Source organism: Mandrillus leucophaeus, unplaced genomic scaffold, assembly GCF_000951045.1.
Source record: "Mandrillus leucophaeus isolate KB7577 unplaced genomic scaffold, Mleu.le_1.0 Scaffold130, whole genome shotgun sequence".
In the NCBI taxonomy this organism is placed as follows: Eukaryota; Metazoa; Chordata; class Mammalia; order Primates; family Cercopithecidae; genus Mandrillus; species Mandrillus leucophaeus.
This window is the reverse complement of record NW_012101255.1, coordinates 4,127,692-4,151,222: the sequence shown is the minus strand read 5'-3', so window position 1 is coordinate 4,151,222 and position 23,531 is coordinate 4,127,692. Positions and strand designations below refer to the sequence as shown.

Below are 23,531 nucleotides of genomic sequence, written 5' to 3'. Positions count from 1 at the left end.
ATCTTTTTGTTTCTCTTCTTTGCCTGCACTAGAGCTGGTGAATAAATTAGGCAGCACTTGAAAGCACCACTGACTTCACAGTAAATGAATACCGGAGGTGCCTTGGGTCCGGGCAGAGGGAGACCCCATGGATGGTGGTGGATGAGATTGTACTCATTTGGAGCTTCCCAGCCAGCATGTGCACATGGCAGAGGAACATGGCCAAAGCTTCTTGTGCATCACATCCCTGTCTGAAGCATAAATGTCCAGACGGTCAGAAAGTGTTCTGTATGATGGTAGTTTTCAGGTGTTTATGTTTTTGTGATGGTAGTGGAGAGAAACACTATGCTTGAACCAGATAGAATCACTTCTCTCTTTAGTCCTCTCTCCAAGCCCTTCTTCCCCCAACTCACCCCACCTTGCCAGTTGCATTTATGCATTTGAGTAGCTCTCAATTCAATTGTCAATAAGTGATGATATTTTAAGTGTTAAGTTGAATTTTAAAATGCATTCAAAATTATTAATACATAAGAATCACAAGAGCATGTACATTTTAGCCTCAGCAGCTTAGGTAATTAGATAGATGGTTTGGTCCCAACACGGACCAAAACTAAAGGTTCAAGAAGTAAATAAATGATCCTGTCTTGTATTTTCTTCTTTTTTTAATAAAAATGAATTTTTAATTTCATGAGCATTAAAAAGAAAACCAAAACTGTCACATTTCCTTCCCACTCATACAAACAGCTCTCAAATGAGATTCTTCAAATTTTACATTTTTTCCATTCTGGCTCATTCTTTGCTTCCTCATGATCAGATTCAACTTGGCCAAACATGATTCTGTGCTGAGTCTTGGAACATGTTGGAAAAACCCAATATGGGTTGTCTTCTGCTGCTTTGGAATGATGCAAAATGGCTTCCCAATGATTACTGTTATCAGTCTTGTCCAAAGCAATGTTCTTCACAATATAGGAAGAAAGAGTGCCCTTGTGGGTCCCAACTCTGCCACCACAACCTGGGTTGGCTACAGGAGGTTCAAGTTTATGCGACTTCAGGGAACCCAGTCTGTCCTTCTCCAGCTGTTTCCTTGTACTCTTTTGGCAGGGCTCATGGAACATAGGCAAGACATGAGGGGTGATGATGTAGTCCTGGGTTAGTGTCTCAGCTTGTTTTGCCTTTCACTGGCTTTTTGTGTGTTTGTTTGTTAGAAAACCCAGCATAAAAAACTTTTATTACAATAACAAAACTTGAAACTCATATATGGTGCTGGGGGGATGAGACAGCAATGATTTCTCTCACCAAATCACTACGCAGGACAGCAAAGGGGGTGAGAATGGCCTGAGGGAGGAAAAGCCAGGAAACTGAGATCAGCAGAGGGAGCCAAGCATCAAAAAACAGGAGATGCTGAAGCTGCGATGACCAGCATTATTTTCTTAAGAGAACATTCAAGGATTTGTCATGACGCCTGGGCTTTCATTGGGCGTTAAGTCTACAAACAGCACCTTCAATTTAAACTATCAATTAAAGTTTTTAAAATTCAGGAAGTGGTGGAGCTTGGAAAGTTATGAGATTACAAAATTCCTGAAAGTCCACTAGAAAAACCACAGGATGGAAAAAATAAATAAATAAGCCAGGCCACAGAAAAGACTTCAGAGGTCCCCGCTGGCCTAGGGACAGATACCTGTAGTGTCCAGCGTGGCAGTGAACATGATCTGCTTTCAAAGGCAGAGGGTTTAAGGGGAGGGTGGGGTGAGACTAGTGGAAGCAAAGGCTCTCCCCATCCCCACCTCAGTTTGAGGTAGGGCTTTTAATTTAACCCAATGACATCTCTCAACTTGGAGAATAATTTAGCCCTAAACAGTGCCTCAAATCTGCTATGACTTTGTAGCACAGCAGCAAGAATGTTTAATATATAATAGATTAAAATTTCATCCCCAAAAATAAAATAAAATATTCTTGCAACTCCCCTCCCCCCGTGCCAACACTCACACACACCAATTCCTATTCTAAAGTTAACCTATCACTTATGCTGTTAATACTTGACGATATACTTATTGGAAACCCAGATCCAAAAGACTGAAACTGAATCTTCACCCCAAAATGAAAGCAAATTAAAATGAATAACTTGAGATTTATGGCATATAGTTTAGGTAAACACACATATGAGGAGAAAGGGGAAGAGGAGATGGAGGTGTCAGAAGCAAAGCTGAGTGACGGAACACATTCAGTCAGGGCAGATGTCTATATAGTGGAGTGGAACATCAAGAAAAGCTCCATATGGATTCATGTGCACGCGTCTGGAGGCACCAGATCCCTCCATGGCAGATCCAAGAACAGGGATCTGGATCTTGGATCATTCTAAAACTGGAATGACAGGAGGAGGCCATTCCTGTCATTCCAGTTTTAGAAGCTCCACATCGAAGACGAGAGTGGCATGTGGTGTGATGATGCCTGGGTGCTCAGTGGCATTGTAGGCGTAATCTGGAGATATAGTCAGTTTGGCTGTCTGACCCACCTTCTTCTGGACAACCCCTACTTCTCACCCTGGGATCACTTCCTGCTTGCCTACCGTAAGCTTAAAGGGCTTTTTCTATCCCGGGAGGAATCAATTTTCTTTCCATCTTCAAGCAACCCGGTGTAGTGCATCAGGCAGGTCTGGCCACGCTTCGGGAGGGTGTGCGCGTCTCCTGGGGAGATGGTTTCCACCTGCACTCCCCACGGCTGCTGCGGACGCTGGGCGGACAGGCGGCGCGACGGGCGGCGTGGACTCACAGCTATCTGGCGGCAGTTCCATGGCTCTGCCTAGTCCCCTTCCGCCGGGTTTTAACCACACATAATTTTGCTCCCCTCTGACTCTTGTTGAGGTTGTAATAGACTTTAGGCAATCATTTCCAGTTCCAACCATGATCTGGTTCAGCCTTGGATGCCGCAGGCTGTGTCTGTGATGTCTGTTTCATAGAACCTTTGGAAAGTCCTACACACAAGGCAAACTAGTCTGCCACTGCCACATCCTCTTTGAACAGATGTACCAGTGACTATGAGCTTATCATCTGGACTGAAACAGCAGTCAGTCATTGGGAACATGGTGGGAAGACCCGAGGCTGAAAAAAGTGGCTTATTAAATTGTCAGATGTCCTGTAATTTTAACGAATCATCACCTCCACGAGAGGCAAGGACATTACCATCATAAGGAAAAAGTCACGCCAAGAAGTGTCTGTGCCCAGGTAGTGAGGCTGTTTATAGTTGAACTTAGGATGAACAGTCAGATATCGGTCCCAGATCTGTATGCTTCCATTCCGGCAGGCAGCTGCTATGAGATTTCCATCTCTATTCTATATGCACGCTGTGGGAATGACTTTTTTGTCCTGCATCGTCCGTAGTTTAAACACACTTTTTTGTTTCTTTGGATTTTCAATTTCCCACGTCCTCACAGTCCTGTAATCCAGGACAGTATAAACATTCTTGCCCCTGCTGGTTCCACAGTACTCCTCTCCTGGGTACACTTCCGTATTTCTTACTGAACTTAAAATGCCGGTAGAAGCGATTTCTTCACCTCCATCAGGGTTACACTTCAGGAAAAGGAAGCAGGGGTTTTCATGTTGGTTGTTCAGGCCTCTTCAAAATCAACAGATCCTCGCCTGGAGCAGGCAGCGCTAGCAGCTCCTCACATTCGAAGTCGCCAGCGCTAAGACGGCCCGAGTGAGAAGCAGACTGTGGGTCAGGGCTCCGCCTGCGGCATCCCAGGAAGAGGACAGCATGGGGCCTGAGTGAGGCCCGGTCCTCGGTCCGCGTCTCCATTTCACCGCCTGCTGCCAGGCCAGCTCAGCCCCGGAACTTCTCTTCCAGTGCTTGAGGGTCTCCCGGTGCAGCGTGGAAGTGGGCAGGCAGGGCGACTTCCGGCTTGCTCCCTTGTCTTGTATTTTCCATAGTCTGGTTTAACAGTTGTATGTGGGTGGCAGTCATTATCGTCATCATCACTATTATCAGCGAATATTTTATGGTGCCTTGATTAAGTGGAGGCACAGTGCTAGGTACAGTTAAGGACTTTACCTTTCTAGAAGATACAGTCACTGTTTTTAAGGAGTGTCCCATCTTCGTTTCTGGCCCAGAGGTAAGATTAGAGGTTCTGACATGGTGATAAGTTTGAAAAACAGATACAGCCCTGAAAGTCCCGGGGAGAAGGGAGGAGAGGGAGCAAGCTTCAGAGTGCTGACTTCCAAAGTCCTTCCGCAGATAGCCAGTGTGCTTCCAGCTGCTCAGTGGGAAGAGCCTCAGAAATAGTGGAACGCTGCAGGGAGGTAAAAGGAGAATGAAGCCTGAGACATGGCCACAGGGTTTAGTAACGGGTAATGGCACTGATGAACTTGCCATAGTGAGACCGGGACAGGAACCAGATGGCAAGAGGTTAACGAATCAGAGGGGGTCGAGAACTGGAGAGAGAGGCTTGGTCATGAGGAGAAAGGAGCAGGGTCAAGGGAAGATGTTTCCAAGAGATAATTCAAAAATGGAAAAGTTTGATTATTTCTGGTTGTTTGATGGGTAAATGGGAATTCATTATGCAATTCTCTATACCTAGTGGGTATTTTTAAATTTCTTTAATAAAAATTTAGGAAAGGCAAAGTGAGAACTGAGAATGTGTGAAGAGAATGAAGAAATGGGTAAGAGAAGATACTAAATCTTTAAGACAGAATAACGATAATTGGTGGTACAGTCTCAGGGGAGGTTTAGAGATGGAAACAAAAGCACCCGTGAGGGAATTAATCTGCTGACAGGGGAAAGATAATAAAAATGGATGAAGATAAGAATAAAATGTGGATGAAAGAGGAAAGTGTTCATATAAAAATATTATAAGGCTGAAAGGAAGATGGATGAAGGAACTTGGGCCTTCGTTTCTGCAAGTGGGAGGAGAGGTTATAACTCTCAAAGGAGTTGGGGCGCAGGAGGAGGGAGGGTTTGAGGAATGTGGAAAAAGGTTGCAATAACAGTTGTGGAATGCAGTAGGGAATGAGTAAGAGGGGAAGATGACTATTGAGAAGCAGGCCCATCTAGAGGAAGGGAGCCCAAACTTTTAACAGGTTCATACTTTGAAAACCACCACCATAAAGCATGCAGAAAACAGCAAGCGGGAGTGATGTGGGGTCTCTTCCAACCCTAGAGCCTTCTGAAATCCCTAAGCTGGCAAGTGACTGTCCCAAGAACAAAAGTTTCTTAGAGCAAGTAGCAACTGCTTGAAACACACCACAATGAGCTGCTCCAGTGGAAAGTCTAAGGAAGGGCATCCATTTGCCCCAAAGTAAGTAGAGTAATAAATGTGTCCAACCTCAATATATGGTCCTTGGACTGCCAGAATCACCAGAAGCTTGTTAGAAATTCAAAATCTAAGGCCCTGCTCCAGACTTTCTAAATCAGTATCTGTGTTGTAACAAGATTGTAGATGATTTACATGCCCATTAAAATTTGAGAAGCCTTGGTCTATAACTTTGCTAGAAGCTTTGATATACATATGGGTAATCACAGAAAAGCTAATGTCAATTAAAAAAAAAAAATTGGGCATCTGCAGTGTGCCTCACACCGTGAAGACCACCAAAGACCTGGATGCTTTCTCTACCCTTTAGGTTTAATCACAGTAGTTATTGCAAGGAGGAATTATTTTTGCAATTGCAGTTCAGTCTTGGAAACCTATAAAAGGGAAAAGGTTTATCTAACTTTGACATTCTGTGAATTGGAGCTGATTATTCAATTTCAAGCAAGGAAGTTTATCATTCGACCTTGCTTCTGGACTCTCCACCACTGTCGGTGGCAGGGTAGCCCAGGTGCACTTGGAGCAGGCACACATCATACCAATTACTACACCGAGTTACTTCCTTTTAAAACTTAGTTTTAATGTTTTTACCGCCTTAGAATTTGGTCTTACCCATAATTTTTGCTCTCTTTGCTCAGTCCTTTGGCAACTAGAAATCCATACTTAGAGTCAGTGAGAACATCTTTGAGCAGTGGGACCACATGTCCCTTCCAACTCGTTGGCATTGCTCTTTCATAAGACAGGCACTCAGTCTAAAGAGTGTGGGCTTGGGTTCAAGTGCTGACTTGCTTTCTAGCTGCATGGTTTTGAGCAAACTCCTTACCCCCTGAGCCTCAACTTCCTTCCATAAAGCAAAGAGGGAGGTTACTGGGTTACTGTTACCCACCTCAGAGGGACATTGTGAGTTAACACTGAAAAGCATTGAAGTTATACCTAGCATGTAACAAGCTCACAATAAATAGTACTACATAATGTAATTTTATCAAAATTCTATTCTTGGCAATGAACAGTTTCAAAGGAGCCTATTCAGGGGAGCCTTCCCTATCCTCACTGGAATCCCCCTGTTACCCTATATGCTTTTGTGGCTTTCTCTAGTCCATGGAACAAATCATAGTTTGTTATTATATGTTTTTGAGATGGTCTGATTAATGAAAGGCAACATGCATAGAGGTTATGAGCACAGACTTTTTTTTTTTTAACTAGATTGCTTGAGATCAAATCCTGTCTCTTGCAGTTACTAGTGATGAGATCTTGGGAAAGTTACTTAACCTCTCTGGGATGCAGTTTCCTTATTAGTAAAATTCAGATTAAAATAGAACCAACTTCATACAATTGCTCTGTTTTCGGTTATTAGCATTATTAATATCTGTCTTCCTTTTCTTATAAGCTCTGTCTTAACATGTCTCCAGTACCTGACACATCAGTGCTCAAGAAACATGCTAAAAGAATAAATATATAAAAGCTAAAATTGACCCCCAGAAAAGTTCACTGACATGAAATTTTAAGACAGTTGCTTTTGGTGTTATTTTTTCCAAATTGTGCTTGCTCTCTTAGTGTTGTTATCATTTCCCAATATCTTTGTAAATTTTCATAAGCAAAAATTATTTGGAAAAATAATTTTTAAAAACAAGTGGGGAAACACTTGCGCAAAGGCACAGAAGAAAAGAATAATACATAATTATATAGTCAGATTTATAGACATTAAAATAAATGCAGTGTTAAAATTTCTCTGCATTTTAAAGCCATAACATGAATTTTTAAACTTGGTTTATTTTTGAACTCATGTTTAATCTTAAAAAGAAGATGAGGAACCACAGTTAGTGATGTTTTACCTTATGGAGCGTGGGTGAAGGGTGAGTTCCTGTTGAAAGTTAACTTTTCACCTATAACCATGACGATATGAAAGAATGCTAAAACAAATCAATATTTGGGCAGGTCATCTGGGACAGATTTACCAGCCAGAGCTGACGTCTCTCTGAGAGGTCACAGCTGTGCCCTTTTGTACTAAGAACTACGTTAGAGGGAACTATATAGCACCCCCTTTGAGTCATGAGGCAGGAACAGATTTGCATTTGCTCATTCTAATTTTGAAAACAACTGGAGTTACTTTTAGGGTGTAGATAGTGCCTGCTAGCTCCTCAAGTTCAAATCATAACTCAGGCTGTATCTACCCATACAAAATTGTGGGAATTATCCAGATAATTTATCCTGTGGCTAAGAAAAGCCCTTCATTTGAACCTAAATGCATGCAGGCAGTCCTATCTGTGTTGAGCAAACAATAGGTACCAGTCTTTGGTTTCTGAAGCAGGATACTGTGGTGATTAAGAGGATGGTATCTATAATCAGACTCCCTTGGTTTAAATCTACCTTTATCTCTGTGGTGAATTAAAGATGGCTAGAAATTCTCTGACATTTCTTTCATAAAGAGATGAGGTCTATGTTCCCTCCCCTTGAATTTGAGATCATTCCGACCACACCAACCAATAAAATATGGCCAAAGTGACCCCGTCCCATTTTCTGGCCCAGGCCTTAAGACAATGGCAGCTTCTACTTATATCTCAGAGCCTTATGCTACCATGTAAAAGTCTAACTACAGTGTTGCAGAAACCACATGGAGAGCCCTGAGACTACAGGAAGAAAAAGAGGGGCTCAGCTTTATATGAGCCCAGTGTTATAGCTGTTCCCATCAAGGCACCTTGGCATGTAAGTGAAACCACCTTGTACTCTGCACACCAATGTGGCCACAATTGAGCAACAGCAATAACCCCAATCAATGCTACTTGGAGCAGAAGAATCACCCAGTTTGTCTCTACCCACCTTCCTGACCCACAAAATCCTGAGATAAAGTAAAATGATTATTGTTTTAAATACACAGTTTTGAGTTGGTTTATTATACATCGAAAGATAACCAGTGGCCTGATGCGGTGGCTCACACCTGTAATCCCAACAATTTGAGAGGCAGAGGCAGGAGGATTGCTTGAGGTCAGGAGTTTGAGACCAGCCTGGCCAAAATAGTGAAACCCCGTCTCTACTAAAAATACAAAAATTAGCTGGGCGTGTTCTCAGCTACTTGGGAGGCTGAGGCAGGAGAATTGCTTGAACCTGGGAGGCAGAGGCTGCAGTGAGCTGAGATCGCACCACTGCACTCCAGCCTGGGCAACAGAGTGAGACTCTGTCTCAAAGAAAAAAAAAGTTAGCCTGGCATGGTGGCATGTGCCTGTGGCCCCTCAGGAGGATAAGGCTGGAGGATCACTTGAGCTCAGGCAGTCAGGGCTTTGGTGAGCTGCAACTGTGCCACTGCACTCCCATCTGGGTGACAGAGTGATACCCAGTCTCAAAAATAAATAAATAAATAACCAGAACAGTGCTTACCACTTGTTTTTGTTTCCTCATCTCTAAAATAGGGACAATAATGTCATGTAATTGCTTGCTTCTATAGAGCTCGATGACAACTCTAGATAGTGAGATAGAGACATCTGAGAGGGAGCTCTGTTTCTTCTAGTTCTCCAGACCATGTGGCCCTTTAGTAGTCCAGCCTCTCCCAGGACCCTGGTGCTTTAGGGAACACTCACGTTGAAGTGGCCCAGGCATGGAGGAGTCCATCATGAAGCATCAGAGCTCTTAGAGAATAGTGACTGTCTTCCCTTAGGCAAGATATTTCACATTCCTCTGTTCGTGGAGGCCAAGTTGGCTCTCAACCCTGCTCCCAGCTCACCACCTTGGCACCTCACAATCTCCCCAAATCGTGTTAATCCCGTCTTCCATCTTTGCTCTTGTTATACTTCATTGCCTCAAATCACTACTCACTTTCTCTCTGCCAACACAGATTCCATCACAAGCACTTGGGAAATGAGTAAGCTCCAAGTTTTCCAAAGGATGTTCTGGAGAATCCTGGCCCTGCCAGCTACAGGATACAAAAGATGGGTTCTGCAGGCATTGAAGCTTGGAAAACACTGGATCTTATATTTCTCAGTTCCCCAGTAATTACACATGCACTTGCAAATTAAAGGCCCCCAAAAGTTCTGCCATTCAGAGCCCTATTTTGCTCTGTGTTATTCAGATTTCCCAAACATATCTTGACGGTAAAACAGTTTTCTTATAAAACAAGACTTCTCAGAAAAAGTGACCACCGAGCTGAGTTCTGGAGGGGTGCAGGAGGAGAAGGGAGCAGAGAAGGAAGCAGGAAGACAGGAGGATTGATCTGGTTGGAAGACAAATCAGGGAGGACTACGTTTAAGATCTGAGGGCCCTGGAAGCCCCCTGAGGGCTTTTGGCAAAAATGTAGTATCAGTTTAGCATTTATAGAGATCACTAGTTCTCACTTTATAAAGATCACTAACTCTCACTACCTGGTTTGATCTTTATTTTTTGATTGAAGACCTATAGTAAGGAAAACATGTTGCATTATTACCTAACATCTATGCACACATAACAAAAATTTCATAAAATGGCTCTTATTACATGCAATGTCCATTAATATTTTATATTATTTTTTCCTCCTTTGGGAAATCACTTTTAACAATCTATTTTCATCATCCAGGTAAGCAAAGATGAGGACCTGAATTTTATTTGAATGCAAATGTGTGGAGACCCCCGTCTTCTTCCTGATATTCTGTATGAATAGATGGGAATGCTCTGCTTTCAGACAAGCAGAAGAAGCCATGTCTTGTTCTTCTGCTAAGCGGCAGTTACTCATTTAACCTCTGTGTATGGATTCTCTTGTCTTTTGTCACAAGTAGAAGGTTGTAATATCATTGAGGGCAGAAAACAAGTCTTAGATTTATTTTATTCACAAGGACAGTACTTGGCACATTGGTGGACATATCATGCATGTATCAAACACACTTATTGATTGCACTGCATTGCACTGAATTGACAACTCTTCACCCATTTCAGGGTGAATGTCTTCTGCTTCTGTGGTTGTTGACTGAGAAATTGACTTCTTGCATCACTGGAAGGAACCCCTGGACTTCCCGCTGCTTAATCCCGTGTGGTCAAACCTCCCATCCGGTGAGGTCCATGAAGACAGTGACCATATTCACGTTCTTCTCCCTTTCTTCCCCCAAGGATCCCTCCTGTCTTTTTATCCCTTCCAGGGCTACCATCTGCTCTCATTTCTGAGGTCTCCTTACATGGGTAACGACAGAGTAGGGCTCAGTGTCCTCAGCCACTTCCTTCTTGTTGTCTCTGAAAACAAGGGGGTTAGCCTTTTTGGTTTAAAGCCTTCACTACTAAACACCCAGAGGAACAGAGTAAGCAATAAACTATCAAGTAGGGGTGTCACAAAAATGATTCTCAGAATCTCACACAATTTTCCCTCTTGCACCTATAACAGTTTGTTGGTGACCCCCCTGCTACACTTCCAGAGAGTGAATTTCACCAAGGTTCCCTTCCCCTACGATCCCCTCTCCCCGGATTAGATATTCCACTTCTCGCCTGGAGGTCTGAAGGCACAATTAATAGTTGAACAATTAATAAGTTAGTCACTATCCAAGTGTTTGAAGTCTGAAGTGGTCAGGACATTCCAGAAAAGTGACTGTTTTTCAGTGCTTCTCTTCCTCTACCCATGAAATAAGTCACCTCAGGCCTGAAAGAAAACCAAAGTGTGGTCCACAATATTTCTTTCATCTATTCACTCAGGCAGTATACATGGGTAACTCCAGTTGCAAGTCTGAAAAATCTAGGACATTAGGGCTAGTGTTGGTCAAATACCATGATGGTAACTTCTAGAAGCAAAAGGTGTAGTCCAGGGAGAAAGAAAAAAGCTTCCCAGTCCCCAGAGAGGAGCTGCCTAGCTCTAAGTGGCATATGCATTTGATTAACCCAATCCGCCCACCCCCAGGACTGTTGCCTTCTTTAGAGTTCATATGCTCAGGACTCCCTGTCAGAAGCCAGTGGGTTATAAATAAAGCTCATTTGCACCTGCCTAGGGTGTTGGAAAACAGCTGCCAGCACAGTGATGACAGTCCTTGTTTGCTTCTGGTGGAAACACAGCTGGTTTTCCTTTTCTTCCTTCTGTCTGTGTGTCTAATTTTTCTACCAAAAAAGTCACATATTATTTTGTAATGAGGAATAAAATCAGTTTGTTGTTGTGTTCAGAAGGAAGTGTTTCCCACTGTATGCATATACCTCGCACACAGTGTCATTCTATTGTTTATATTTAAAAGATGATGTTTTATTGTTTGTTTGTTTGTTTTTGAAAGGGAAAATCTATGAGAGAAACCATAGCCTGGGTTTTGGCAACACAGAGGTGAAGGGAGGTAGGCTAACGGGTATAAACATACAGTTAGCCAAAGGGATGAGCTCTATTGTTTGACATCAGAGTAAAGTGACCATGGTTAGTGATAATGTATTACAGATTTCAAAGTAGCTAGAAGAGAGGACTTAAATTGTTCCCAGCACATAGAAATGATAAGTATTCAGTGATGGATACCGCCAAATACCCTGGTTTAATCACTACACATTCTACACAAGTAGCAGAATATCACACGTACCCCATAAATGTGTAAAATATTACGTATAAATAAAAAATAAAATCTTAGCTCTTCCTGTTTTGCTGAGATGACCTTGCAAAAATCACTTTGAGCAGACGCATACCCACTTGTGAAGGGGGCATGATACCTTCTTCACAGAAGGGTGAGGAACATTTAAAGTGCTCATTTGTGCTTGGAATATTATGCATGGCTCAATAAACATTTGCTGTTTTTCTGCTTTCTTTCTCATCCTAACCCTGAAATTTCTAAGTATCTTTATAAAGCAACCAGTACTCATTTTGTAGAAATTTTAGAAGGAGCCTCAACATTTATCCAGTCTGACTTCTCTGGAATCCTTCCCACAGCTTCCCAAAGGGACTCTGAGGCTTGGCAGAGCCCAGTCCATGGCTTCCTTGTGAGCAGGTGGCCTATTCCACGGTAGGACAGGTCTCACCATGGTAATAATGTCACTTGCTTTTTATTTAGCTAAAATTTGACTCCCTAAAATATTCAACCTATTTTAACCTCTAGATTCTCAATGAAGAACTAGTAAGACTTCCGGTTCCACCTCTTAATCCTTCAGCTGTTATGTAATACTAGTACCAGGCAGGGCCATCGCATAATGTAGAGCTTGGTCCAGGCGTGGCAGAGACCTTCTTAAGTGACACAAAGCAAATGAATAATGAATCATGCCCCTGGCAGTTGGCAAACTTTCTAATAGGGGTGTGTTTTACTGCCTCCTACACTCTAACTGCCCTTCCAACTGTGTCTTCTTCCCAGTCAACTCCTCAGGACCTTTTCTCTCCCTCTCTACCCAATGCCGACCTTCCCTTCCCCTTAGCCCTCTTAGTGAATGATGGTTTATTTATTTCTATATGGAAGACATAGCTGAAAGGGTTGATTAGGAAAATTGTTTTTACTAATTCCATCACATCGTGTAGGGAAAAGATAGAACTTAATTACTTAATTGGGTAACAAGTAGATAAATACAGCAATCAGACAATAAAATGTACAGTTACTTTTTTCCTTAAAAAATTATTGTAAGTCTGAGCTCAATGATACACAACTAGACCATCAAATTACTTTCATATTGAGGAAAACAAAAACTCTTTTGAATAACCCTGCATTCCAGGCTTTCGATGGAAAAGACAAAGACACGCACTGTACAGCATTAAGTACTTGGGAGACATGATTTTAACCAGGATGTAACTCAATTATATTAGTGATTTATAAAGAGTCTGGAGAAAATATTTCTTTATTTGAGCATGGGCACTGTCAGATTAAAGGTGCAGTGGTTCTAAATGCTGTTTGTTCCAGCCCTGTCTTCGATTGCAACAATGTGAGTGTCTTGTCTGTGCTAGTGGATTATTAACAGAGGTTATTGGTCTCCATGGCAAAGCGATTGAATGATTGCTCTGAACGTAATCTCATTTATGGGGGTGCAAAAAAAAAAGCACTTCAGGTCAGGGAGAATGTATAAATGTCCATCGCCATCAAGGTTCTGCTATTTTTGAGAAGCTGAAGCGACTCCAAGGACGCAGTTCATAGAAATTTGGTTCTCAGCCCCAAAATACTGATTGAATTGGGCACAGTAACAAGGACTCTCTGGCCAAAAACCCTTGAAGAGGCCCCGTGAAGGAGGCAGTGAGGAGCTTTTGATTGCTGACCTATATTGTACCACCCCAGCATGTGCACTGGGAGCTGTGCCAGATGCCTGGGGGGCACCCTCATTCCCCTTGCTTTATTTGGCTTCCTGGCTAACATCCTGTTATTTTTTCCTGGAGGAAAAGTGATAGATGACAACGACCACCTTTCCCAAGAGATCTGGTTTTTCGGAGGAATATTAGGAAGCGGTGTCTTGGTGAGTAGGGAAGCCTTAAAATCCCCCTAAGGGAGATTTCCCCTTCCCCCCAGTCCTTTTTAAATCAGGTACTTATTGAACAGGGAGATATTTAGTTGGTAATAGAAGCTCAAGCATTGCATGATGAGAAGTCAATGCCTTAATTTATTTCTCCTTTCTGTTAGGATCTGACAAGGACACATCAGCTAAATTTACTAAGTAATTAATTTCCAGACTTGGGTCGGCAGTTCTCATGGGTCATTTGAGTGCCATGAACCGAAGTGAAGGTCACATAATTTCTTGATTCCAACAAGATAGTGCCCAAAACAATAACAACAACAACAAAGCCACAATGCAAACCCGCTAGAAAAGCAAATTGATTTAAAATCACCATGAGAAGCGGTTATCGGTGCAGTCGTCTTCCACTTAGGACCTAATGATTTCTTTACCTAATTGGAAACCTCCATTTGAGAGAGTGAAAGGAAGAGAGACTCACTTTTCATGACAATTGAGGACAAGTTTCTGATTCTTTTTTCTAATACACCATCTAAATGGAAACTCAGATTTTGAAACCCTGACTCATTGAAGCTGGTTAGTCACCCCAAATGGAACCTAAGTACTCCATAACACTCCATTACCCCTCCAGCCATGTTCTGTTACTTTGCCGTTCCCTTTGGGCCTCCAAGTCCCTCATTGTGGATGGGGCTCCTTATACAGTCAGGCAGGCTCGGGCCCTCCCTTCAACTCCTGGACTCCCTCTGAGGTGCCTCTCTTGCTGGTAGATGATCTTCCCTGCGCTGGTGTTCTTGGGCCTGAAGAACAATGACTGCTGTGGGTGCTGTGGCAACAAGGGCTGCGGGAAGCGATTTGCGGTGAGTTACCATGGGGGGCAGCTACTAGAATTACTCCAGGGTGCTCTGTGTTTTTGTGCTGGGCAACATGGGGATGGAGACAAGTTATCAGCTCCAGCCAGGACTCTGGGAGCAGCTGGTGAAGGGATAAAACTGCTTTTTCCTGTCAGTGAAATAATAATAATTTTCCAAAATACCATAGCCCTCATACTTACAGGGTATGAATACAGTATTAGATTTTGCAAACTGACAGGGATGTCAGAACTGGAGATTCAGAGGGGTCCCATATACAGAATGCAAGCCTGGAAGGCAGAGATGGGGCTGCAGCATTCCTCTACCACTGAGAGGCCATAAGAACTTGGACAAGTCATTTCCCTTTTCTGGCCCTGAATTGCCTCATCTGCAAAGGGAACTTGGGACAGCAGGACAAAAGATGGTATCCTCCCCTCCCCAGTAGGCTCCTAGGTTCCTCACCCACACCACTTCCGTGTTCTCTATCTCTGTGGCCCAGCACCTCTGGCTTCCACCGGGCTCTGCCTCAGGACTTCTGTTTCCTCTCTTGTTTCATGCGGCCATGGATCTTTGAGTAGGTGAACTAGAGACGTTAGGCATCAGAGTTCCAGGGTGCAGTGGAAAGAATGCTGGGACTTGGCGATAGGACCCATTCTACAATTGAGCAAGTCATTGTATTGCTCTGCCTCCCTTTGTTCATGTATAAAGCAGGAAGCTGGACTAGACCAGAATTTCTCAAGTATGGGACAAGCTCTGGTGCTACACAGATGTGCTATATCTTTCAACAACATAGAATGTCATTCTCATTCAATTCTCCTTCAATCCTTTTGATACTTTCAGGAAAAATATCTTATTTTGATAGACATAAGTCTTTCTTTTGTCTTTTCTTTTCTTTCTTTTTTTTTTTGGTTTGTTTGTTTGTTTTGTTTTGTTTTGAGACAGGGTCTCACTCTGTTTGCCCAGGCTAGATCTTGGCTCACAGCAGCCTTGACCTCTTGACCTTCTGGGCTCAAGTGATTCTCCCACCTCAGCCTTCCAAGTAGCTGGGAGTACAAGTGCGCCACCCCACCCAGCTGATTTTTTGTATTTTTAGTAGAGACAGAGTTTTGGCATGTTTCCTAGGCTGGTCTCAAACTCCCGGACTCAAGCAATCCACCCACCTGAGCCTCCCAAAGTGCTGGGATTACAGGTGTGAGGTACCGTGCCCAGTTGTCTTTACTATTTTTTACCCTTCATAATCTCCCTTTATAACAAAGAGAGGACAAGTCTTAGGCTCCAGGAATGAATGCAACATTATTTAACTAAAATGCAATTATATTGTGTTTCTCTCTGCCAGTGATTCTAATTTTTCATTCATGTAGTGATATAAATGAATAAAATGAGAGTTGACAAAAAATATTAAGAGTTAGATATATTGATGAGGCAGAAATGAAGCACAGTAGAACTGGAATTACTGGTCTGAAAAATGAGGAAGTCCAATTTCTCCTGTAATGTCCCATGGTTCACATGTCCACCTAAAAGATTCATGAACCACAATAATGAATTAACCACATTTACTTTAACCTCCTAAAGGGAAAGTTGCATCTATCCATTCTGAAGCAGGATCCTTTTAACATTTCTTTCTTAGCATTATTTGTTCATTTATTCAATCAAAAAATATTGCGCATACGTGAAAGGCTGAGGTTGGTCCAATGTGCATACATTACAGTTTCCATGTGAGTTCAAAGGTCAGTCAAAGAAAATATAACATCATGAGTCCCAAATAAGTATTGATAATTGTTACGTTAACATTTAAAATCATCATTTACAAAGAGATTTTTAAAAACCCACAATTTAATATAATCATGTAATATATGTTTTATATAACAAATGATATTTTATGTAATTATAAATGAAAAGAAGATATTTATAACCTGTTTTCCCCTTATACGTTGTGAACTTTTGGGGGTAGAAGTTGGAGATGAGGATTTTTTTAAAACTAGCAATTAAGAAAATAGGGATGAAAAGAAAGAAGAGTCATTGCTTTTAGAAATCTAACATTTCATACCTGATGTTGAGTAAAAGGCTAAAGACTGGCTAATATAAAATAAAGGATCTTTTGTTTGCTTGATTTTTGTTTTTAGGTTTACATATAACCACAGTGAGAAGTGAAATAGCATTCTAAGTATTAAACAAAACTTGGTTTTTAAAATTAGATGTAAATGAAGTCCAAGATGAAGGCAAAAAAGTTTGTTTTGTTGTTGTTGTTGTTGTTTGTTTGAGATGGAGTTTCACTCTTGTTGCCCAGGCTGGAGTGCAATGGTGCGATCTCGGCTCCCTGCAACCTCTGCCTCCCGGGTTCAAGTGATTCTCCTGCCTCAGCCTCCCAAGGAGCTGGGATTACAGCCATGTGCCACCATGCCCGGCTAATTTTGTATTTTTAGTAGAGACGTGGTTTCTCCATGTTGGCCAGACTGGTCTCGAACTCCCAACCTGAGGTGATCTGCCCACCTCTGCCTTCCAAAGTGCTGGGATTACAGGCATGAGCCACTGCCGAAAAAAAATGTTTTTATAAGTACATTTCATAAAAGAAAGTTTTGAGTCAATAGGATCTGAAATATTTGGTCTTCCCAATACAAGTTGTCTGTGGGGGCTGTCTAGGCCTCCATGTGGAAGCTGCCGTTGGCATGAGTTGAGGGTAACTCCTCCAAATAACCAACTGACCATCCAAATGACGAGGCAGTGTCCATCAAAGGACCAGCTGTGCCAGACTGTAAACTAAGGCACCTAGCATGGCTGCCCTGGGCCAGGGTCGACCACAAGCTGGGTAGCCAGCAGAAGGATTTCTTGTCTTTGATTTTTTGTTTTATTTTGTTTTGTTTTGTTGAGATCAGGTCTCGCTCTTGTCCCCCAGGCTGGAGTGCGATGATGCAATCTCAGCTCAGTGCAACCTCCACCTCCTGGGTACAAGCAATTCTCCTGCCTTAGCTTCCTGAGTAACTGGGATTACAGGCGCTTCCACCATGCTCGGCTAACTTCTTTTTTATTTTTAGTAGAGACAGGGTTTCACCATGTTAGACTGGTCTCAAACTCCTGACCTCAGGTGATCCACCTGCCTCTCGGTCTCCCAAAGTGTTGGGATTATAGGTGTGAGTCACCGCACCCAGCCGATTGTTTTGTTTTTTAATCAGCTGCCAATTTTTGAAAATTCAGAGATAAAGTATCTAGATATCTGACTTTTTTCCCCAAGAAATAAAAAATTAATCTGGCACCCCTAGCCTGCATTTTGGCACAACAGCAGCCTTCACTGGGCCTGCCTGAGCTCCACAGGGCCCACCCTGGCTGCTCTACTCAGTTAGGGCCCCTTTCCTGCCCCTAAGGCCATTGAGCTCATGTCCCCTGCTTCAGACTCTTGTTTGCTTAATGTTATGTTCTGAGGCTTTGGAGCATCAAGCAATAATCATTTTTTTCTTTCTTTCTTTCTTTCTTTTTTTTTTTTTGAGGTGGTTGAGGGTCTCACTATGTTGCCCAGGTTGGTCCCAAACTTCTGGAACTCCTGAACTCAAGCAATCCTCCCCTCTCAGCCTCCTGAGTAGCTGGTGCTAGAAGTGCTCACCACCTATGAGGTATTTGCATTTTGTCAGACAAGAAGCAAAAACTACAGACTAATTTGGAGAGAACTACACTGCTGAAGTTCTGAATTATTTTCCAAAGCCTCACGCATTCCCCTCCAGGCTCCAGCTCCTTCAGGGACACAGGGCTTCTGAGGAGCATTGCATAGGGAGCAGTGCACAGGAAGCCCTGCAGGTGGAAAGGCCTGTGAGGCAGACACAGACTGGGCCACCAGCTGCTAGGCTGAATCCTCTGTCCTCTCTACAGTCTGCTCGCTGTCATTTATTTTCCTGGCTCCTCTCTCTCTCCTCTCATCTTCATTATATCTTTCTGGAACATTCCCCAGAGGCCCACTGCACCATTCTCTTCCCTTTCCTCGGGTAGCAAAACCAAGTAGGAGATAGGAGAAGCAGGATGTGGTGGCTGCAGAGATAAAGCAAGACAATAAACTGGAAAGACTCTTGGATCACCTGATTCATAGTTTCTTGGTAAAGCCGAGAAAATGGCTCTCCTCTGAGGCAGAGCAAGACTGAAGTTCAGCTCCAAAGACCTGCGCTCTTTGAAATAAATTAGGCTAAAGGAGAGCCGGAAAAAGTGAGCCCTGGAGCAAAAATAGTGAGAATCCTGGCCTGGGTTTGTTTTCAGGTCACAGCTTCATCCTCCCAAACCGGAGATTCCCAGTGGCTTCTTGGCAGCATATGGGTGGCAGTCAATATCTCCTGCTCTCTAATCCTTCTAAAAAATGGATCTCTCAGGGCCCAGTGGGGCAGCAAATTAATTTTGTCAACTCGTTTATGTTAAGTATGTGTTTTATTAAGAGCCTTTTGTAAATCTTGGATTTGACTCAAAGGAGTGTCTTTAATAATGAGACCAAAGGTAGATTGATGAGGACGTGTCTTGGGTAGGCAGGCATTTCACCATCCTTAAAGCATATTAGATAGATCAAGGCCCACCCCACCCATAGGCAGGGCCAGATGATCAACCTCCCTGTTTTGAAGAAAGGTCTTGGTCATGTCCTAATGCAGTCTGTGTGCCGTGGTCAGCACTTCTTCCCGTGCCTGGCTCATCAGTGCCCCCTAGAGATGCCTCCTGAGTGAGCATTTCTGAGGACTCCCTCTTGTAGAGGTCCTGCAGGCCAAAAGCATCCCTAATCTACCTCCTCATTCCTTGGAAATACAGCCAGCTTGAGGAAGATTTAAGAAAGACCATTCCTTTAGAAAAATGGAATATATTGAAAGAAAAAAAAAAAGGCCGGTCGCGGTGGCTCAAGCCTGTAATCCCAGCACTTTGGGAGGCCGAGACGGGCAGATCACGAGGTCAGGAGACCGAGACCATCCTGGCTAACACGGTGAAACCCCGTCTCTACTAAAAAATACAAAAAACTAGCCGGGCGAGGTGGCGGGCGCCTGTAGTCCCAGTTACTCGGGAGGCCGAGGCAGGAGAATGGCGTAAACCCGGGAGGCGGAACTTGCAGTGAGCTGAGATCCGACCACTGCACTCCAGTCGGGCCACAGAGCGAGACTCCGTCTCAAAAAAAAAAAAGAAAGAAAGAAAGAAAAAAGTATGGAATTTTATTTCTTTTTTTTTCCAGATGCTTTCTCCTTAAGCTCCTATTTTTATTCTACTTTGACATATTTTAATTTATTTATATTTTGAGACAGAGTCTTGCACTGCCACCCAGGCTGGTGTGCAGTGGCGTGATCTCGGCTTGCTGCAACCTCCGAGTCCTGGATTCACGCGATTCTCTTGTCTCAGCCTCCCGAGTAGCTGGGATTGCAGGCGCCCGCCACCACGCCCAACTAATTTTTTGTATTTTTAGTAGAGACAGGGTTTCACTATGTTGACCAGGCTGGTCTCAAACTCCTGACCTCTTGATCTGCCTGCCTTGGCCTCCCAAAGTGCTGGGATTACAGTCGTGAGCCACCACACCGACATCTTCAGTAAAGATTTTCTATGCTTCAAAATCCTCTGCTACAAAACGGATCGTGGCAGTTACTATCTCTCACAAGGATGTTGTAAGTTCTAGGGGAAGATTTTGCAAGCATTGGTGTAAGGGAAGAGGAGGGAACTACCAACTAAGTGCCTAGGGTATGGAGGACACAGATCCTCAATAAGTACTTGTTGGATGAATGAAGTAAGTGAACACCTAGGAAAGAAAGTGGGCTTTCCATATTTATCACGCTCAGTCCTCACAACAACCCTCTGAGTTCGGCATTAAACTCCTCATTTTATAAATGAAGAAACTGGGGCTCCTGCAAGTTAAGTTTCTGACTACCACTTCCCCCACTCCCTTCCCAAGCCTAGCCCAGGTAAAAAATAGAGGATATTAATTTTTGAGAAGCAAAAAGACTTCAGGCAGTCTCTATTCCTCCTTACTAAGGAGGAATGTCCATGACCTCAGGATGTGCTTTGGCCAACATAAGCACCTACATGACCCCAGGGCACAACATGTGTGGAGACAGAGCTGGGATCTGATGGTACCTGTCTGTCTCCAGAGCCCAACAGAAAGGGAGGTCTTCAAGCTGGCAATTGGTGAATTAGAGGACATATGATTGCAGGTCTTCTTTCAAGGGAAACATTTGCAGCATATGCTATACACATTAACAACGTGAGCAGAATATGTGCACTGAGTAGCTATGAGGGAATTAGCCCGCTGAATTTTTTCTCTCCAGAGTTATGCTCTCTGTATTTGTGGAAAGTAAGTGCATGTGAGGATGTGATAACAAAAATACTATAATATAATAATGACATTTATCAAGTGCTTGTTAATGTCATGGGAAATTATCCAAACCTTGGGAACAGGAAAAATAATTCTAGGTGTCCTACCAGTGAGGCACTGGGGATTGCTGGTAGCCTATCCCACCTGGGGTTGATCTGATTTTCAAGAGGTGTGTACCTTTACTGGTTAGGTTATCTTACATATTATCTGTAAGGCAAGTACTTATTAATGAGCCTTATTTTACAGAAGAAGAACTGGAATAAAAAAGATTAACTTCCCAAGATTGTGAGGGAGGAACCAGAACTCAGATCCAGATCCATCTGCCTGTAATCCATACCTTTGGCCACAACACAGTAGTGTCCTTCTTCACCATTTATTCACTTAGACCAGGTACAGCATGCCCATGGCACAAAAACCACAAAGGAAGACTCCCTTATCTGATTCCAAAGTCTGCCAATTTCCCTTCTCAGAGGTCCCCACTGTTCTCAATTACTGTCTCCTTCCAGAGATATCCCAGGACTTTTACCTATTTACCATAAATAATACCAATTTTGAAGTGTCTACTCTCTAATGTAGTCAACTTGATCTCAAGAACCTTTCTTTTCTTTTTTTCTAGACAGGGTCTGGCTCTGTTGTCCAGGCGGAAGTGCAGTGGTGCAATCTCAGCTCACTGCAACCTCTGCCTCCTGGGCTCAAGCGATCCTCCCACCTCAGCCTCCCGAATAGCTAGGGCTACAAGCACACACCACCACCCCTCATTAATCTTTTTATTTCTTGTAGAGATGGAATTTCACCTTGTTGGCCAGTCTGGTCTGAAGTTCCTGGGCTCAAGCAATCTGCCAGCTTTGGCCTCCCAAAGTGCTGGGATTACAGGCGTGAGCCACCAAGCCCGGCCTTTCTTTCTTTTAACATTTTGTGTCATGAAACCCATGATAAATTGAAGTTATTCTATGCTGGCTTTTCTACTGACCATATCTCTAAGAATTGATTCTAGAGAATTTGTCATTTTTAAGACTTCCCAATGTGAAATAACTTAAAGCAACATGACTCAGCATGTATCTTGCTTCCTGTGATTTATGCATAAAATGTGCCGAGACCCCCCCTCCTTCATAGAATCTGTTTTTCTCTGTGACCATCTAGTCTTTCATGAGGACAGCTCAATCTGCCATATGTCAACAAATGTTTCCAGACCACCCAGAACCTATTTCTGAAAGGGCAGTAGGTAGCATTAGAAGAAACTGCCCTAAGTGTAAGATTTCGCTTGCTCTAGTCCTAGAGTTATACTAGCTGTATCTAACTGAACAGAAATTTGGTTGGAGCATGGAGATGGCTAAGAAACAGGAAACCAGCCATATAAGCTCTCAGTAAGAACTGTAGGCCAGGTATGTTGGCTCAGTAATCCCAGTACTGTAATCCCAGTACTTTGGGAGGCCAAGGAAGGAGGATGGCTTGAGACCAGGAGTTTGAGAACAGCCTAGGCAACACAGTGAGACCCATCCCTATTTAAAATAAACTAAAAAAAAAATTGTAGCAGTATTTTCCAAAGTGTTTTTTTATAAGGACTCACAGGAAAAACAAAAACAACAACAACAAAAAAAACTTATGGGATACAATAAGAATGGAAAACTGCAAGTACCATGGATACTCAACTGCAGATATAAGGCAAATCTGAACATAAAACCATGTCTTATTTTCCCATGAAGAAACTTCAGAAAAGCTCTTTAACCAAAACTAATATATAAACTTTCTGTGACATAAACATATTTTAAATCATGTTATATAAAATATGAAATAATTTTAATATATTGATTGTGAACTGACGTTTCTCCCATTTATTTATTTATTTTTTTTTTGAGACACAGTCTCACTCTGTCACCCATACTGGAGTGCAGTGGTGTGATCTCGGCTCACTGCAACCTCCATGTCCCGTGCTGAAGCAATTCTCCCACCTCAGCCTCCTGAGTAGCTGGGACTACAGGCGCGCACTACCATAGTTGGCTAATTTTTGTAGGTTTTGTAGAGATGAGGTTTCGCCATGTTGCCCAGGCTGGGCTTGAACTCCTGGGAGCAAGTGATCTGCCCACCTCAGCCTCCCACAGTGCTGGGATTACAGGCTTAAGCCACTACGCCCGGCCCATTTATTTTAAAATAAATAATATTCATGTTTCTTTTCATCAATGTCTTTGCTACTACTAAAGACACACTTTGAGCCATCAAAAGCCTCCCACAGCATATCTTCTTTTCCACTTAAGTTTGAATACAACACTTATGTGTCTATGCATGATGTTGTCAGGGAAAATTTCACCATTAGTCACAAATATCAACTCTCAAAAGACAAAGACAATGTTCAAACATTCCTCCTACAGGTATATAGTAATGATCACCACAATTATCAACACGAAGTGTGCTTATTTTAGAATGCCATTTATTTATTTATTTATTTTTTTGAGATGGAGTCTTGCTCTGTCACCTAGGTTGGAGTGCGGTGGTGCAATCTCGGCTCACTGCAAGATCTGCCTCTGGCTCAAGCGATTCTCCTGCCTCAGTCTTCTGAGTAACTGGGATTATAGGCATGGGCCACCGCACCTCGCTATTTTTTTTTTGTTTGTTTGTTTTTGAGATGAAGTCTTGCTCTGTTGCCCACGCTGGAGTGCAGTAGCATGATCTCAGCTCACTGCCACCTTCGCCTCCCAGGTTCAAGCAATTCTTCTGCCTCAGCCTCCTGAGTAACTGGGACAACAGGCGCACACCACTGTGCCCAGCTAAT

At 43.0% G+C, this 23,531-nt stretch overlaps 1 protein-coding gene and 1 pseudogene across 2 annotated transcripts in view; one reads left to right on the top strand and one right to left on the bottom strand.

The window, feature by feature from the left end:
• Positions 1-2,368: 2,368 nt before the first annotated feature.
• On the bottom strand, positions 2,369-2,881 carry LOC105534134 (annotated as a pseudogene).
• Positions 2,882-12,530: 9,649 nt separating this feature from the next.
• The window catches only part of TM4SF4 (transmembrane 4 L six family member 4), a 30,079-nt gene continuing 19,078 nt past the window's right edge, over positions 12,531-23,531 (top strand). The window contains exons 1-2 of one of the 2 annotated variants that reach the window (XM_011972777.1): positions 12,531-13,612; positions 14,374-14,463. In XM_011972777.1, coding sequence (XP_011828167.1) covers positions 13,439-13,612; positions 14,374-14,463 — 264 coding nt within the window. In that variant the 5' untranslated portion in view covers positions 12,531-13,438. The remainder of the gene's footprint in view (positions 13,613-14,373; positions 14,464-23,531) is intronic. The other variant, XM_011972778.1, reaches the window with a different exon arrangement.